This window comes from Haliotis rufescens, unplaced genomic scaffold (genome assembly GCF_023055435.1).
Source record: "Haliotis rufescens isolate VD_foot unplaced genomic scaffold, xgHalRufe1.0.p SCAF_1, whole genome shotgun sequence".
Taxonomy (NCBI): Eukaryota; Metazoa; Mollusca; class Gastropoda; order Lepetellida; family Haliotidae; genus Haliotis; species Haliotis rufescens.
The window spans coordinates 49,737,037-49,757,008 of record NW_025963779.1 but is presented as its reverse complement, the minus strand read 5'-3'; the positions used below and the strand labels follow the sequence as shown (position 1 = coordinate 49,757,008).

The 19,972-nt window shown below is 38.6% G+C and overlaps 1 protein-coding gene across 1 annotated transcript; it reads left to right on the top strand.

Moving 5' to 3' along the window:
• Positions 1 to 492: 492 nt before the first annotated feature.
• Positions 493 to 12,583, top strand: LOC124131399. Its single transcript, XM_046494662.2, has 20 exons — positions 493 to 628; positions 758 to 884; positions 2,395 to 2,818; positions 3,185 to 4,132; positions 4,303 to 4,463; positions 4,774 to 4,899; positions 5,123 to 5,245; positions 5,620 to 5,691; positions 6,611 to 6,729; positions 6,965 to 7,069; positions 7,380 to 7,469; positions 7,699 to 7,818; positions 7,930 to 8,128; positions 8,680 to 8,823; positions 9,415 to 9,503; positions 9,653 to 9,723; positions 9,884 to 9,951; positions 10,474 to 10,636; positions 10,903 to 10,982; positions 11,527 to 12,583. Exons 2-20 carry the CDS (start codon positions 764 to 766, stop codon positions 11,532 to 11,534), a joined length of 3,231 nt encoding a protein of 1,076 aa, XP_046350618.2. The 5' UTR covers positions 493 to 628; positions 758 to 763; the 3' UTR covers positions 11,535 to 12,583.
• Positions 12,584 to 19,972: the final 7,389 nt, after the last annotated feature.

Here is a 19,972-nt window from a genome sequence, read left to right as displayed (position 1 = left end):
ATTTCAACAACTGATAAAAATACTCTAAAAAATCTATCAATGTTCATGTATCATGCTACGTTAATTAGAATATGACCTGTTAAACATAACTGTAACCACTCCCGAAAACAGAATTGTACTATGGGCCTGGGGCCATTCCGTATGGAATAAAACTTATCCTTATCCTTAATACAGTTGTAATTTTGATACATGTCTCTCATTGGTGTTCTTGTTATATATATATAGCGTACGAAGTGTAACTATTGATACACGAGGGCACACTGCATTATTAGGCATGCTTTGCAAACAAGTCTTTACATGTATGTAAATAAACGTATGAAACACTGGCTACGTGTAGTACCCTTTGCAATGACAATACGCTTATACGGATGAAAATACAAATCAGGAATTAAATTACCAACACACATCCAGCACACAGACTTACACACGGATGGATATAGATATAGAGTCGAACTGCTCCCGGACATTCAACTAAGGGAAGATAACCGAAAGGGAAGTCTAACTTGCCAATCTGAAATGTCAGGAAGCAAGGTCATGGTTACAATGTCATGTTTATATTTAGATAGTTAGGGGATACGACTGAAAACTGTTCAGGAACATGGCAGACGGAATGCCTACGTGCAGATAAGTACGCCTTCCTCCCTTGTTTCGTAATGCGCTAATGATTTGAGATCATTTGACCAGAAATCGAACATGTATCAAAGTGAAAATAGAAATCGTATGGTTGTGATATTCAGTGACGATTGTTTCGTTGTAGTTTGCGATGGCTGACCTACATATTCGATGCATTTTGAATGGGCGGGTGATTACAGATGACCCCTTACATATTGTTGTGGATGGCTTTTTTAACGAGGGGTATTCTGAGGGAGGCTCTCGTGAAGCAGGTGGGTACATGTAATAGACCTTCCACCCATACAGGTAATATGAAGCTCATACATTGCACATGTTTAAGTAATAAAGTGAAAGTAGAAGTGCATCGGCTGAAACTATATATAAATTTATATTATCATTGTCGGCAGACATACATCAATAATCAACAACATACAAAAGTCATATCTTATCAATAAAAATAGATCAATGTGATTATCACATCAGTTAAGGACACCATTTTTCAAGATATCAACAAAACGTAAATTTCCTCATAGCATTATAAAGTAATGTATTATAGGCATGAAATTACAGCAATTATCAATTCACTAAGACACAAAAAGCAATATATAATAAGACAATTGAAGGGAAACCCAAACAGTAAAACATAGGCATAAGGAAAATCTACGCGTCGGAAAAACATATTAAGAATTAACAAAGTTCATAGTTAATGACCGGTGGAAGAAGCTACAGCCTAGGGAAGAAATACACTTGGCCACTGATATACAAGGCAAAGCTAGTAGGTTAGATAGACAAGAAAGGAATGTTGTATATCAGAGCATGACGATAGTAATAACATCAGAAGGAACATACAAGCGATCAGAAATAGAGTAGGTATAATACGAGATTATTAGATACACATATATGGTATTAGGGGGAGAATAATCCGGATTCCGGGAACTGAGGAGTTCATTTTACAAAAAGATCTAATAAGGATTTTGATATAAAACAAGGGTAGGTTAGAATGATCTAGTGTAGGGGGGAAAGGTGGTTGACCAATGATTAAAAAGACGAGGAAATCCCAGAATCAGTGCGGTTGGAGAATCCCACTTGGACACTGTTCACGCGATCAATTTTCGGAAAGCCATACTAAACCTCCAGCATTTTGATCGAGACTAAACGCTTTGCGGCCGAAGTCTCTTAATATTTAACTTAGTGACAATAGAATTGGTTGACCAATAATACGAGAGTGAATAAAAGCTGTCAAACGAAGATGACTCTTTGTGCTTGTTGGAGTAACTACGGTAATAGGTCCAAGGCCCTCGGGTACTGACATTGTACCTCTCGCTCATCCCTGGCTGTCAGCACCAAGAACGAGGGGATTACCGTAGTTCACGTGAAGAGGTACACGAATTGCTACCTTCTAATTAACTGTCTATTAACATCTTAAAACTACCTTGGACAAATGTGCATATCATACTGTGGACTTTTCGCCAAAACTACTTTGATTTCTTTCAAATCTCCAACCAACCATTGGTTCCATTTGGTGGGGAATCGCCGTTTAAATGATACAAAGCTAGTGGTTTACGTGCCTGCTAATCGAACAATTTGTGTATTTAAAATCGAAACCTACATAAAGAAAAATACAGATCTATTAAGGATATACATGGATAAATTCATTTATCATGTTTTATGATTCTTGAGATTCGTCAGAAAATGGCTGAGATAATTTCGATGTGATGTTTAAACGTTTAATGTTCCTGCAAACCCTACATGTTGATACATATTGTGATGTTCCTTTAACAGGGGCAATACTTGCATGTCTGCACTGGGATGAGTCTGAGGAACTAATGACATCAACAGTTACGTTAAATCCGACTAAAGAGACCAACTCTGTTCTGCTTGAGGAGGGGTTTTGCAAAAAAGTCTTAGGGGAAAGGAATCATGTGTACTCTTTTGTCAGTGAAGTGTATAACATTTTTAAAGCTAGGCTGGTTGCAGTGAGGTCCCAACCTCTGCATTTTATATTCCGCCATCCGGGAAGGACACTTTTTGTCGAGAGATCGGATGAATTTATCACATTGCTTGGAAAGTTTGTATCAAACTGCGTTTCATCGATGCCAGACATCAATGTAACACTGAAATCAGATGAACAGTACACATTGCCCTGTACCACATTTTGTCACAGCTTCAATCCAAGCGAAGAAAGACTGGAAGGCCGAACCATAAGGTACAGTGAGTGAGTGAGTGAGCGTTAGAAAAGTACTTGTATGTTTATCAATTATTTCATAACGATGGCAAATGTTGTAAGTAAGCACTTTTTAAACGTTTAACGGTTAGTCGATACTCTGCGCATCGAATAACGACGCCTGGCCATCATGCCTTTCGGGTCCCTGGAGTGGTACTTCACTGAAGAGAGGCCCGAATCTGTGCTTGTATTTGAAACCGAAATATGCTATGCACACGTCAAAGTATCAAATGTGTCTGTTAACAAGTAATATTCTTATTTTCTTGACAACATATGCACTATTATACCCAAATAATGTTTACCTAAAGATTTTTACACATCAATGAATTTCTTGTGCTGTCTTGACAGTGCTCCAGGTACATCATCACCACAGCAACAGCCATTCGCAGATAGGTTTGCTTTGATTGAGAAAGAAATGTCAATCCAGAAAGAACTCATAAAAAAGCTAGATTTTGTTCAAAAGGAACAAAACAAGAAAGTTACAGCTGCACTAATACGTGTCTTCGACTTGATGGTAGATGACAACATGTTATCCCTGACTCTGGTAGAGGAGGGGACTCCTGAAGGGGGTGAAACCTGTGGAGTCCTAGTGAAAAACAATGTGACAAAACATGACACCGATACTATTCGGAATGCTAGTGTAGGTGAAAACATGCTATCCCTGACTCTGGTAGAGGAGGGGACTCCTGAAGGGGATGAAACATGTGGAGCCCTAGTGAAAAACAATGTGACTAAACATGACATCGCTACTGTTCGGAATGTTATTGCAGGTGACATGAGTCCTACTTCTGGTCATTCAAATGGCTTGAGGAGCAGCATACAAATAGGTACTTTAGTAGAAGACAACGACCATGGAGAGGAATGCACAGGTAATCAGGAGGAATCGTCGAACAGCGACAGATCTAAAGAACTTGATATAACATCAGGTTTTACACAAAGCGACGTCAGGGATACGAATAAGACAACAAAGCAATCAGCAGGCAGGCTTATTGAAAATGCACTGACATATAGAAGATCAGAAAAGGAAGATGCTGATTCGAAAAAGCTACAGAATAGGGATATTGTTTCTGAAGACACTTTTGTCGAGGACAGGCAAAAGGAACCTACAAATGTGGAACCTTGTGCTGATACAAATGCACAAGAGAGAAATCCCAGTACTGAACTGCCTTGCAAGGGGAGGCGAAAAGAGCAGAATGTAAACCAGGGACTGGCATCGATTGGTGTGCACGATCTTACAGATATGGCAGCAACAATGAAACGGGATATGAGGGAGAAGTTGTCTAAACTGGCCAAGGGGTCTGTACATTGACATAATAACTTCAAATATATCTTACAGAATACATTTATATAACTGGAGAGTATCAGATGAGTGTGTACACTATCATAATATGATTTCTATATTTATCTTTCTGCAGTTCATATCATATTCTCCCTGTGCTGAATTTCATTTTTATAATTTTATTCAGGGGAAGCTTCGACATTACCGTGACCAAGGAAGGTTCACTTGTCAGAGATCCTTTTACAGAGAGTATACGAGCAATGACAGAGTATCGGGGTCTCCTTGAAGACATTCCTGGAGCAACTAGGTTTTGGGATGGAATGATGGGTGCATATGAAAAGGCAATGTGTATGTGTATAAGAAAATGCTCTTATTCCAAAGTCTATTTACTACCTCTTCATTCTTCTCTTGGCAGTAATACAAAATATGTCGTAACTAATTATTATATTACTAAGTCAATGTTCAGACGCAAACGAGTCCTTTTGTGACATTAAAGTGCACATGAATGGACTTAATATAAACTCATATGTCATTATTGAACAACGGGATTTGTGAACCGATACTTTGCATGGCTATTTCTTCCAATAGTTTTCCCCCTTGCTTTCGCTCAGGATCTTTCACACATTTACTTTACAGTTCTCTGTTGCCTATATTTCAGCAAATGTTTCGGAAGGCATTCCAAAAGCACTTGCATTAGACACTGTTCTTTGTCTTGATACATCCGGCAGTATCAGCGGGGATGCAATGAAGGAACTTAAGAAAACTGCTCATGAGCTGATCGATGGTATGTACTTTAAATTTTAAGTTGGATTTATATAAAGAAATCTTGTATTTAAAGATTTATAGCAACCTCTCAAACAAACGTATTCGAATATAAGTACATTTAGGTACACATTTGGATTATAACTAATGAAGTTCAATGTCGCCATCTCTTGTTATATAGTATTTGTATTTAAGCAATGTAAATGTCTCGATCATACACAGTTCTTTTGTTTATTTTAAAACAGGAATTGAGGAAATCGCAGAAGAACACTCTATTGAGGAAAATGTGGCTCTCGTTACGTTTGGAGGCACAGCGAGAATTGCCCATCACCTTACAAATGACTATGAATCTTTGCGGGACTGCATAGGTACATGGGCGTTGGGAAGGAAGATATATGATTTGTGTTTTTTGTTTATAATAATAATAAACGAGGAACAACATCATGATCAAATGTAATTCTATACACTAATAAAATAAATACTTACATACTTTGGCCATTGTTTAACCTGTAGCTTATGATTAAGCCCGAAATCAAAACAAGAACACTTATTGAGGTTCTGTTCACTGAGATCTGGAATTGACATGAATGTGTTGTCATGTGTTGTCATGGTTTAGTAGAAATAACTTCCATGTGTTTTTATGTCTGTAATCTCTTATGAATAATTTGACGTGCAAGTACTATTTAAAGGATTGCTATTCGGATTCTCCGAAATAAAGACGTATTTTTGTCTTTATTTATAGAAGGACTGGAACCTCGAGGGACATCTCCTCTTCTCCAAGGCCTCATCGTAGCCCTTGCATGTCTCACAAGGGGTAAGTGACACATGCTAGTCTCCTGGTAGACCTGGTGGCGTTCGCATGTTGTAATAGAGGTAATGTACATGGTAATCTACATGGAGAGTACATATTGTTCCATACTCTTCCGGTAGACCTAGTGGCGTTCACATGTAGTTATAGAGGTAATGTACATGGTAATCTAAAGGAGAGTACACATTGTTCCTTAGTATTCAGGTAGACCTAGTGGCGTTCGCATGTAGTAATAGAGGTAATGTTCACATGTTTCTCTCCAGGTGTACGTGGTAGCATTCGTATGTATTAAAGGAGGTAAGGAACCATATGTACTCTCCAGGTAGACCTATTGGCGTTCGTATGTAGTAATAGAGGTAATGTACACATGTTACTCTCCAGGTGTAAGAATGCTAGGAACAAATGTTCCATCCCGGTGGACCTTAGAGCACTTGCTTGAATGTCTGGATGTAAGGAACAAATATTTCACTCCCGGTGGACCTTAGCGCACTTGCTTGAATGTGTGGATGTTAGGAACAAATGTTCCATCCCGGTGGACCTTAGAGCACCTGCTTGAATGTCTGGATGTAAGGAACAACTATTTCACTCCCGGTGGACCTTAGAGCACTTGCTTAAATGTGTTGATGTTAGGAACAAATGTTCCATCCCGGTGGACCTTAGAGCAGCACCTGCTTGAATGTCTGGATGTAAGGAACAACTATTTCACTCCCGGTGGACCTTAGAGCACTTGCTTGAATGTGTTGATGTTAGGAACAAATGTTTCACTCTGTGGACCTCAAAACACTTGCTTGTATTTCTGGATGTGAGGAACAAATGCTTTACTCCTGTAATATTCACTGATTTAATATCGTGCAGGTATAATATTATTATCCATTCTCGATGTGACACACACGAAACTGTCAAGTGTTTTTTTGTTCCTGTAAAGGTGGAATTTGCAACTTTAGCGGGGTTAAAACGCCTCCAAGAATAATTTTCATCACTGATGGTTTGGTTACGGTAGAATGTGAGGAACACACTCAAGATGCAATTGATCCATGTGGGCAGGTATGCATTACTAAATTGACTAGGTATTTATATAAAACAGCAACGAAACACTTTTTAACTTCAGATGAATAACCTCGTATCCTGGGACTATATATATGTATATTCAACACCGTTGTGTCGAAGTGTTGACATACGTTAACTTCGAGTTATCCGAGGTTCGACATAATCATTAGGTATATCCTAGGGATAAAACATGAAGAGTGCATATAAGATAGAAAATGTTTCTTTGTGATAGGCTAAGCTATGTGTGATATCCACAATCAGTGAACTAGGAAATGATGACTTCAAATCTGCTGTCGCTGGACCGATCGTGTGGATTCCTGTTGGGAATGCAGATATGGTAAGACTTTTACTATGTATGCTTTCCTCCCTTTCGTAAATTGTCAAACCATGGACATCGGTTCTTACTAATGTATGTATTTATTGCATTACCATAATACAAGAAAATTGAAGTTGAGATATATCTGTAGATATCCCACTGAGTTAGAGATAGTTTGCATGCATTTTGGATGAGTAAAATCAATTTTTTTCTGATTAGCGTTCCTGTAGTTGAATATATAGCTTTTGTTTTATAAAGCATTACTAACTTCGAAAAAGAGTCAAGATTCAAATTGTATTAAGTGATATAGTGTATGCCCTTCATATTACAGAGTTTCCTGAAATCTATTTCGTCATTGTGTAAAGGCGAATTGGTAGAAAGGAGAAATATGAAGAGGCTCACTAGATACCAGCGTATCAGGGTAAGACTGAAGCGATGATTTCCTAAAAGAAGAACTGTTAATCCCACTATCTGAAAGGGGTTTGAAGGCATGTGTTGCCGTTTCGGTTTCTAGATACAGAGTAAAATATTAACGATGCATAACCATGTATCGACATGCATGGCCGATGTTCTACTGTAAGTGAAATTCTGATGTTAGGCCCTTTAGATGTGTTCATTCTGTACTGAAATTACGCATGTTTGTTTTACAGAGACTAAGCAGTAGTGTTCTCACTTGTGTGAGAAGTGAAGAAATTGATCCGGCCGATTTCCACAGCAAACTCGATGTCATCATCGATGCCATGGCTAACGATATATCAATAGAAGAAAGGGTAACCGTTTTCAAATTGAAGTGCTCGTAATTCTATAATTATAATGTTCCCGTAAACAAAACAACGTTCTAGGTAGCTATGTTATTTATACACATGTATGTCATTTACAAGGACGAGGTTGAAGCCACTGTAAGGGAACAACTGTGCCGAGTGGAGGTTGACTTAGGTGCTACACACGACTTTAACAACATCGTAGAATACAGTAATCTACCACCTCTTGGAACAAGAGTAGAACGCGGCCCTGACTGGAGGTGGGGAAATCAAGACTCTGACGGACCCGGCACTGTTATCAACCATGGACAATCTGCAGGTTCACATATTACATCGTTATCTCCCTAATTTACGTTTTCGTCCAGTAGTTAGGCATGTTTCCATGAATGAATCCGATTGATTGATTGATTGGTTTGTTGTTTTACGCCGCACTCAGCAATATTCCAGCTTTATGACGGCGGTCTGTAAATAATCGAGTCTGGACCAGACAATCCAGTGATTAATATCATGAGCATCGATTTACACAATTGGGATCGATGACATGCATCAACCAAGTCAGCGAGCCTGACCACCCGATCCCGTTAGTCGCCTTTTACGACAAGCATAGTCGCCTTTTACGGCAAGCATGGGTTGCTGAAGACCTATTCTACCCCGGAATCTTCACGGGTCGAATGAATCCGAACATTTATGCCGAAGTGAACAAGAACAAACACAATGAGTATGAAACAGGTCGGAGAATATGATTTTTTATTGTAGAATGAATGAATGAAATGGTGAACATATTGCATACTTATTATAATTTCCTTACTGTTCAAGGGGATATTTTATTTCAGTTGACATTCAACACCATATTGATTCCCGGTGTTGCAGATTCTCTGTGGGTTAGGTGGGATAATGGACACAGCAATGTGTACAGGTATGGGGAGGAGAATGCCTTTGATGTCCTGATTGCAGACTATCTGCCGCGTGGAGTGGAGGATAATAGAATCAACATTGGTGTCCAAGTAGAAAGAGGTAAGTGGAAGGCATAGGGGTGTCTAGCGAGATCATATTGATGTTCTAACAAATATTCGATCGCCTTCGTGGTCTAGTGGATAGTCTGTCCCCAGAGCGAAAGGTCGGTGGTTCGATCCTCTGAACGCGTCATGCTAAAATACGTTAAAAGACGGTATTTATTGTAACTCTGTAACTCTGCCTGGTGCTAAGCATCACGGAGATAAAATAAGGACTGGTCGACTCGGAGTCAGTAAACTTGGGTACTAGTATCCATGTTAAACTGCGGCATGATATCTCAGTGGGCTAGCACTATATGACCGGCGTCAGTCTGGAATATCACAAATTAGCCACACACATATTATCTCTCTCTCCCTGTCTCTCCCTCTTTCTCCCTGACTCTCTCTCTCTCTCTCTAACACACACACGTCCTATACAAGTGCAATAATCTTGAACGCGACGTTAAACCCCATTTAACCTCACGTCACATAAACAATATTTTGAGTAAAGCAAAATAAGATCTTTATACAAACGCCTTATCACAGAACAGTGAGGTCAATGATCTGTATTCACATTACCATATGTACATGTTTCTGCCTCAATGTGCTTCAGGATCGCACTGGCTGGACGCCTATCAAGATCAAGATGGTGGCCCCGGAAGTATAGGCACTGTCATACGTATACGTGGCCACAAAGTGAAGGTAAAGTCTGCACCAAGCATAAATGATGATATACTTTGATCCGCTTGATGCCAACAAATACACGTCATACATACATGTACATGCATATATTTTTACCTTCCATTACAAATAGTTACACAGCGAACCGTTTTGGTTTTCTATTTGTCTAGGTTCGTTGGGAGAATGGAGAAACGTTTGACTACAGCTATGGGGAAAATAACAGATTTGAGCTGAAACTAAGGTAGGGAAACAATGGACTTGGACATAGGGACAACTATTGTCTCCAGCTCACCTGGACTAATATTCATGCACCAACTATTAGAATATGTGATATGCATAAATGTGCAAAGGAGTATTGGGATAGTTCTTTTTAGCGTTAGCGTTTTAAATCTTTCTTTCAGAGATCCATTCTCTCGCCAACAAGTGCAGGCCCCGGAAACAAACGCTTCCAGGTGCTCTACTGGACACTGTAAGCTGTATTTGCTCACAATGGGTGGACTTTGGGCATATACATTTCCATAGAAGCAGTGCAGTTATTAATGGTCATCTAGCGTTTATATGTGTTACCACTAACAAAACAAAGAGGTGTACATATATCACCACATAGGTGCTAATGATGAGAACACCACGTCTTTAAAGTGTTCGCTCATCGTTCCGATGAGGCGGGTTTTACTCACGATGTCGATACTATTTGGAAAAAATAACAGCCTTCCCGAACTTAAACGATAGATGTTAAACGTGGTTGATCTTATCAACGTGTCATGTGGGCTGTAGTGAGGACGTTTCGTCGTTTAGAATGTGTGTCATGTGTGATGTACCGAGGACCTATCCTCGTTTAGACTGTTTCCTACATGTTGTACTCAGAATATGTGCTGTTTTAAAGCGTTTGCCATGTGTGTTGTAGTTAGGACGTGTACTCGTTGAGAACGTGGCATGTTTGTAATACTGATGGCTGTTGACATGGAGTCGTTTTGACATAACAATATTTCAGCAAGCAGAGACACGGAAGATGACCCGGGTGGGCAATATGTGTGGCAGAGAAGTGATGATGGAACAAAGTGGCACAACTATTCAGAGGAGGAAGACACCAAGCTGAAGAAGGAGTATGAGAAAAGGAAGACTGGTTCATGTCTACTGACAAGAAATGCTGAAAGGTATCAACGGACGTCTACAAACATGATGTCAATTACTCTTGCCAAGGAAAAGACGAAACAAATTAAATTCATAGCGTGCGTTATGAACATCCGGACAATGTATAATTGTATCATTTAAGAATATTATAGATACATACTTTGCTCAAACCTATTAAGAATGAAATTTACACTGATATCACTAAGTAAAATAAAAATATCACGTCCAGTTTTAGTGACTTTTTAGGAATAAGGAATCCATATTTCTTTATGTCAATGTTTTGTATAAGTTTCAGAGTTTCCTTCAAAACTAACACCGAGAGGTCAGTGACGAACAAGACGACAGCACTTATCAGAAAAGGATATGTGGGTAAGCTTCCTGACATCGGAAATCGTTCTGTTATACCCTTTAACGTATATTGTATATATTATATACAGGCAGTAAGACATCAGTTACTTACAGTAACATGAATAAGATTTTCAAATAGTACTTCCTACTGTTTTTCGGAGACACGGGTGACGGTGTCATAAATATTTGTTAGTGATTGAGAAAAAAGGACACGCTTATGACAAGTTTCGGAAAAGTAACATGGACTCAGCTTTTGTCAGTTTCTTTTGCATTCGGAGGAACGGGTTGCCCAGTCGCCTAGGCCCCGCAATTGGCTGTGCAGGGTTGCGTTCCTAGGGCGTGCCAGAAACCTATGATTGTGGGTTCGAATCCCGGTTCGACCCAATTATGTTTCCAGGTTTGTTGCAATTTGGCACCCTTCCCGTGCTCGTGGGTTTCATGAAACTGGTAAACGCCTGAGACCTGCATCACTTTGGGCTTTCCTCACACATAAATCTGTCACGCCGTGATATAACTGAAATGTTGTTCCAAGTGGATCACTCACTCATAATGTTTTTCGTTTCAGACAAATGATTCAGAAAATAGAAGATGCAAGACAATACGTGCATAAGGTGCTCACAATCAAAGAAATACTTTACAAAACATATCTCTTTATAATGTAATGATTCAATGCAAGGAAGCAAAACATCTATTTTGTATTATGAAAAATTAAGGTTAAACGAAATGCGTGGCATGATTGGGATGGGGTTGGGGTTAATGCATTGGCCATTATAATGACCTCTAGTTGTCCATATGGCAGATGTTTCATGACTGCAGTAGCAATTCCACCAGTTTCAAAATAATATTAACGACTAAATGAATCTTATATATCACCTCTTATGACATATGTATGCATCTGTGGCCAAGTGGGTGTTGAAGTGCAAGTGATGTCTGGTCCTGACATGAAACGTTTCTGGTCGACGTTTATGCTAGATATGTCTTCTAATCGCATATATTATGTTTCTCCTTCAAATTGAGTTCATGAAATTGTTTCCTGGACCAGGTATATCACGGGCACTGGGGAATCGTAATTTACATAAAATATTTTTTTTATTTTTTTTATTTCACTGACTGATATTTGACTTGGAAGTGAGAAATGAGAGTTAGGCGGTTAGTAAAACCTCCGTGCATGTGAAAACAAGTACTCTATGGTTCTGGCGAATGGTTCGTGGTCTTGTATCGATTTGGATAAATGGCAGTGGTGACCATGTCAATTCCTGATCGTGAGAACACGTTGTTTAGCCCATAGTTGTTAATTATGTGTTGTCTATATTTCTATCATTTAATTCATAATAATTATGGTAAAGCTACAGTACAAAAAGATTTTGCTCATATCTCTACTGTTATTAAGCAGTCACTAGCAACTTACCCTTTGTTAATGTTTTGCATCTTGTATTATTATTTTGATATTAAGTTATTTTGTATGTTCTGAACCAGAGTAATGTGCAACCAACTATATGGTTGTAGATAACTGTCTATGTCAGTTACAGTTGGTATATAGATTATTATATTAGATGTGATAATGTTCACAGGACCGTTGTACCCACGAGGTCAAACTTTTAATAAAGAACCAACAGATCGGATCATATCGTCATTGACTGGGGTATACATAAACATCATAACATCAACTGTATAATCAAAGAATTTGGTGTAAGGGGCACATCAAATAATGCTACATATAAAGCCAGCTTAACTGAGTAAGAAGTCTGTCCCAAAGCGTGCTTCAGTGCTATCAAGTTTTGGTTTGACTCTAACGTTAGATATAGTTCTCCAGTAAGTGCAGCACCAAATCCCTGTAGCCAAAATCCTTAATACAATCAAGGAATTATGTTTATATTCATGAGACAAGTGGAATTAAAGCCATGTGAAATCGAACGAAAATTTAATTTTCAACACCACCTACAAGAAAACGTAAGGACACACTTCCTCCCTTGTCGAGGGGGCATTTGTTACTAACAAAATTGAAAATTGAATGTCATCTGAAGTTTACTGAGAAAGACAGATAACATCTTTGTAGAATTCGGGGCTATTTGGGTCAGAAGTAGGCATCACAATGGACACCAATTGTGGTACCCTCCGTGCTGATCTGTTTCTTTACATAACTCGGACTTTCTGCTCCGACTCCCCAATGTAAAGCATGGGAAATTGGACAAGAAGATTAATTATGCTTCACGTGTATCGATGATCAACCAATTTCCTTCCACTGATTTCCCCACCTGAATTTGAACTAAGAAGAAGCCAATGTAGCCACCCCATGTGTTTCAGCAGTATGCATAACAATTGTGACAATCATTTAATCATGAGACTGTATGACGAGATGGATGACTTTCCGCTGTCATAAGTTCCTGTTCTTCGACGATTTCAAAGAGCGTCATACGACTCTTACTCAAAAGTTGTTATATCATGATTATACTATTCAAAGCATCAACAAAGTTTTCAAAACGTTTGATATAGAAATGTGGAGGACACATGTTCCCGTGTTTGTTCAGGTGAACACTGGACTTGCCTTTGCATGTGTTTGCACGGGTGCCACCAGTGGGTCTATATACACGATCACCTTCCTGGTGGTATCATCACTCATAAACACATGCTCATGATATATTCGGAACCATACAATGGACACGGCTTTTTCCGCTTTTATTTGCATTCGGGGTCACGGGTGGTCCAGACGCAATTATCTGTACAGAGCTACGTCCCTGTGGCGTGCCCGAATCCTATGATTGTGGATTCGAATCTCGGATTCCTCTTGATAATACGTCTTGGACCATACCAGTGTCGTGAGCCCAAACATCACTTAGGGCTTTTCTCCAACACGCGTCGTGATACAATTGAAATACGATAATTGAAGCTACCCATGAACATCCGATTTGAATGAGTCTTCGGAAACCCATGCTTAAGAGGCGACTAAAGGGGTCGAAGTTCGTGATATCAACCACTGGGTTGTCTAGTTCAGACTCGGAATATTTACAAACTGCTGTGGTATAGATGGAATACTGCCGAGTGCAAGCAAGTAAAGAAACTATTCTAGTCTGCGTTACACCCCTCGAACTCACTACTTGCATGAATGCCATGAGTAAGAATACATGTGTATTTTGTTTTATGAAACAAGAGAAATCGAATAAATCACGACGACCATTAAATACTAGTACTCCAGTCTAGGCCAGGCAGTCGGTAGATCAGAGCGTGAGTACTGATCCGCACCCGATCTTCATTTCCGACACCTCATATAACAAGTTTGGGGTCGTGGGAACTTATTGTCTGCCCCACCAAGTGAAACAAGAAATGCATAGCCACAACAACAACAACTATGTCAGGACAAGTTATTTTCGTTCCAATATGTCGATTAGTTCATATTTAATAAACTTACAACACAGTTAAGACGCGCCATTTTGGATTATATCCGCATTTCTTTATTTGCTAAAAGAAGAAGTACAAAAAATGATGACACGGTTGACTCCCACCAGATTGAGAGAACACTTAACATAGCCCGAGTTTCGTGATCGTGATACGAGAGTCAATTTCAGCAAATTAAAGAATTACACAAACATAAAGCACAATGCATCGAACATGTAGTGGATTCCAGAACGTTTTGCAGATATGCTGGACAAAACAATGCAACAGTGACGAAATGCCGGCAACATAAAGGCACACACGATGAAGTTATGTCAAATCAGAATGAAAGAGTTGTGATATGGTTTGGAGATGACTGACCTGTTCAAAGATGATGATTCAAACACTTAAAACATAAATCTATGTCTAGATCATTGATAACATTACCTTCAAACAATGCAAAACTAGAAGACATGTGTACACATACAGTATGTATCAACTACTGTTCAGTCCACCACATGTACATGTACAGCATGTATACATCTAATGTTCAGTTCATCATATGTACATACGCGGCATGTATACATCCACTGTTTACCACATGTACATATAAGCATGTATACATCTACTGTTCACCACATGTACATATGCAGCATGTATACACCCACTGTTTACCACATGTACATATGCAGCATGTATACATCCACTGTTTACCACATGTACATATACAGCATGTATACATCTACTGTTCAGTCCACCACATGTACATATACAGCATGTATACATCTGCTGTTCAGTTCATCACATGTACATATGCAGCATGTATCAATCCACTGTTTACCACATGTACATATACAGCATGTATACATCCACTGTTCAGTCCACACATGTACATATACAGCATGTATACATCCACTGTTTACCACATGTACATATACAGCATGTATACATCTACTGTTTACCACATGTACACATAAAGCATGTATACATCTACTGTTCAGTCCACACATGTACATATACAGCATGTATACATCCACTGTTTACCACATGTTCATATACAGCATGTATACATCTACTGTTCAGTCCACAAATGTACATATACAGCATGTATACATCTACTGTTCAGTCCACCACATGTACATATGCAGCATGTATACACCTACTGTTCAGTTCATCACATGTACATATACAGCAGGTATACAACTACTGTTCAGTCCACCACATTTACATACACAGCATGTATTCATCTACTGTTCAGTCCACCACATGTACATATACAGCATGTATACACCTACTGTTCAGTTCATCACATGTTCATATACAGCAGGTATACACCTACTGTTCAGTCCACCACATGTACATATACAGCATGTATACATCTACTTTTCAGTCCACCACATGTACATATACAGCATGTATTCATCTACTGTTCAGTTCATCACATGAACATATACAGCATGCATTCATCTACTGTTCAGTCCACACATGTACATATACATCATGTATACATCCACTGTTCAGTCCACCACATGTACATATACAGCATGTATACATCTACTGTTCAGTTCATCACATGTACATATGCAGCATGTATAAATCCACTGTTTACCACATGTACATATACAGCATGTATACATCTACTGTTCAGTCCACCAAATGTACATACACAGCATGTATTCATGTATTGTTCAGTCTACCACATGTACATACACAGCATGTATTCATGTATTGTTCAGTCCACCACATGTACATACACAGCATGTATACATCTACTGTTCAGTCTACCACATTTACATATACAGCATGTATTCATGTATTGTTCAGTTCATCACATGTACATATACAGCATGTATTCATGTATTGTTCAGTCTACCACATTTACACACACAGCATGTATTCATGTCTTGTTCAGTCTACCACATTTACATATACAGCATGTATTCATGTACTGTTCACTCCACCACATGTACACATACAGCATGTATTCATGTATTGTTCAGTCTACCACATTTACACACACAGCATGTATTCATGTATTGTTCAGTCTACCACATTTACATACACAGCATGTATTCATGTATTGTTCAGTCTACCACATTTACATACACAGCATGTATACACCTACTGTTCAGGCTACCACATTTACATACACAGCATGTATTCATGTATTGTTCAGTCCACTACATGTACACATACAGCATGTATACATTTACTGTTCGGTCCACCACATGTACACATACAGCATGTATACATCTACTGTTGAGTCCACCACATGTACACATACAGCATGTATACATCTACTGTTCAGTCCACACATGTACATACACAGCATGTATTCATGTATTGTTCAGTCTACCACATTTACATACACAGCATGTATTCATGTATTGTTCAGTCTACCACATTAACATACACAGCATGTATTCATGTATTGTTCAGTCCACCACATGTACATACACAGCATGTATTCATGTATTGTTCAGTCCACCACATGTACATATACAGCATGTATACATCTACTGTTCAGTCCACCAAATGTACATATACAGTATGTATTCATCTACTGTTCAGTCCACACATGTACATACACAGCATGTATTCATGTATTGTTCAGTCCACCACATGTACACATACAGCATGTATTCATGTATTGTTCAGTCCACCACATTTACATACACAGCATGTATTCATGTATTGTTCAGTCTACCACATTAACATACACAGCATGTATTCATGTATTGTTCAGTCCACCACATGTACATACACAGCATGTATTCATGTATTGTTCAGTCCACCACATGTACATATACGGCATGTATACATCTACTGTTCGGTCCACCACATGTACACATACAGCATGTATACATCTACTGTTGAGTCCACCACATGTACACATACAGCATGTATACATCTACTGTTCAGTCCACACATGTACATACACAGCATGTATTCATGTATTGTTCAGTCTACCACATTTACATACACAGCATGTATTCATGTATTGTTCAGTCTACCACATTAACATACACAGCATGTATTCATGTATTGTTCAGTCCACCACATGTACATACACAGCATGTATTCATGTATTGTTCAGTCCACCACATGTACATATACAGCATGTATACATCTACTGTTCAGTCCACCAAATGTACATATACAGTATGTATTCATCTACTGTTCAGTCCACACATGTACATACACAGCATGTATTCATGTATTGTTCAGTCCACCACGTGTACACATACAGCATGTATTCATGTATTGTTCAGTCCACCACATTTACATACACAGCATGTATTCATGTATTGTTCAGTCTACCACATTTACATACACAGCATGTATTCATGTATTGTTCAGTCCACCACATGTACATACACAGCATGTATTCATGTATTGTTCAGTCTACCACATTTACACACACAGCATGTATTCATGTATTGTTCAGTCCACCACATGTACATATACAGCATGTATTCATGTATTGTTCAGTCCACCACATGTACATACACAGCATGTATACACCTACTGTTCAGTCTACGACATTTACATACACAGCATGTGTTCATGTACCGTTCAGTCCAGCACATGTACACATACAGCATGTATTCATGTATTGTTCAGTCCACCACCTTTACATACACAGCATGTATTCATGTATTGTTCAGTCCACCACATGTACATATACAGCATGTATTCATGTATTGTTCAGTCCACCACATTTACATACACAGCATGTATACATGTACTGTTCAGTCTACCACATTTACATACACAGCATGTATTCATGTACTGTTCAGTCCACTACATGTACATATACAGCATGTATTCATGTATTGTTCAGTCCACCACATTTACATATACAGCATGTATTCATGTACTGTTCAGTCCACCACATGTACATACACAGCATGTATTCATGTATTGTTCAGTCTACCACATTTACATACACAGCATGTATTCATGTATTGTTCAGTCCACCACATGTACATATACAGCATGTATTCATGTATTGTTCAGTCCACCACATGTACATACACAGCATGTATACACCTACTGTTCAGTCTACCACAGTTACATACACAGCATGTATTCATGTACTGCTCAGTCCACCACATGTAGATATACAGCATGTATTCATGTATTGTTCAGTCCACCACATTTACATACACAGCATGTATACACCTACTGTTCAGTCTACCACATTTACATACACAGCATGTATTCATGTATTGTTCAGTCCACCACATGTACATACACAGCATGTATTCATGTATTGTTCAGTCTACCACATTTACATACACAGCATGTATTCATGTATTGTTCAGTCTACCACATGTACATATACGGCATGTATTCATGTATTGTTCAGTCCACCACATGTACATATATATCATGTATTCATGTATTGTTCAGTCCACCACATGTACATACACAGGATGCATACACCTACTGTTCAGTCTACCACATTTACATACACAGCATGTATTCATGTATTGTTCAGTCCACCACATTTACATACACAGCATGTATTCATGTATTGTTCAGTCCACCACATTTACATACACAGCATGTATTCATGTACTGTTCAGTCCACCACATGTACATATACAGCATGTATTTATGTATTGTTCAGTCGACCACATTTACATACCCAGCATGCATACACCTACTGTTCAGTCTACCACATTTACATACACAGCATGTATTCATGTATTGTTCAGTCCACCACATGTACATACACAGCATGTATTCATGTATTGTTCAGTCTACCACATTTACATACACAGCATGTATTCATGTATTGTTCAGTCCACCACATGTACATATACAGGATGTATACAATTAATGTTCAGTCCACCACATGTACACATACAGCATGTATACATCTACTGTTTACCACATGTACATATACAGCATGTATACTTCTACTGTTCAGTTAATCACATGTACATATAAACCATGTATACAATTACTGATTCAGTCTACCACATGTACATATACAGCATATATACATCTACTGTTCAGTCCACCACATGTACATATACAGCATGTATACACCTACTGATCAGTCCACCAAATGTACATATACAGTATGTATTCATCTACTGTTCAGTCTACCACATTTACATATACAGCATGTATACATCTACTGTTCAGTTCATCACATGTACATATACAGCATGTATACACCTACTGATCAGTCCACCACATGTACATATACAGCATGTATACATCTACTGTTCAGTTCATCACATGTACATATACAGCATGTATACACCTACTGATTAGTCCACCACATGTACATACACAGCATGTATACATCTACTGTTCAGTTCATCACATGTACATATACGGCATGTATACATCTACTGATCAGTTGATCACATGTACATATATAGCATGCATACATCTACTGTTTACCACATGAACATATATAGCATGCATACATCTACTGTTCAGTTCATCACATGTACATATACAGCATGTATACACCTACTGATCAGTCCACCACATGTACATATACAGCATGTATACATCTACTGTTCAGTTCATCACATGTACATATATAGCATGTATACATCTACTGATCAGTTCATCACATGTACATATATAGCATGCATACATCTACTGTTTACCAC

What these genes read in the sequence shown, in the direction of transcription:
- LOC124131399 (XM_046494662.2), top strand. Translation starts at nt 764, where the DNA reads ATGGCTGACCTACATATTCGATGCATTTTGAATGGGCGGGTGATTACA. An exon ending in TGGTGTCCAAGTAGAAAGAG is followed by an intron (nt 8,824 to 9,414) that starts GTAAGTGGAAGG and finishes AATGTGCTTCAG; the next exon opens with GATCGCACTGGCTGGACGCC. An exon ending in AGATTTGAGCTGAAACTAAG is followed by an intron (nt 9,724 to 9,883) that starts GTAGGGAAACAA and finishes TCTTTCTTTCAG; the next exon opens with AGATCCATTCTCTCGCCAAC.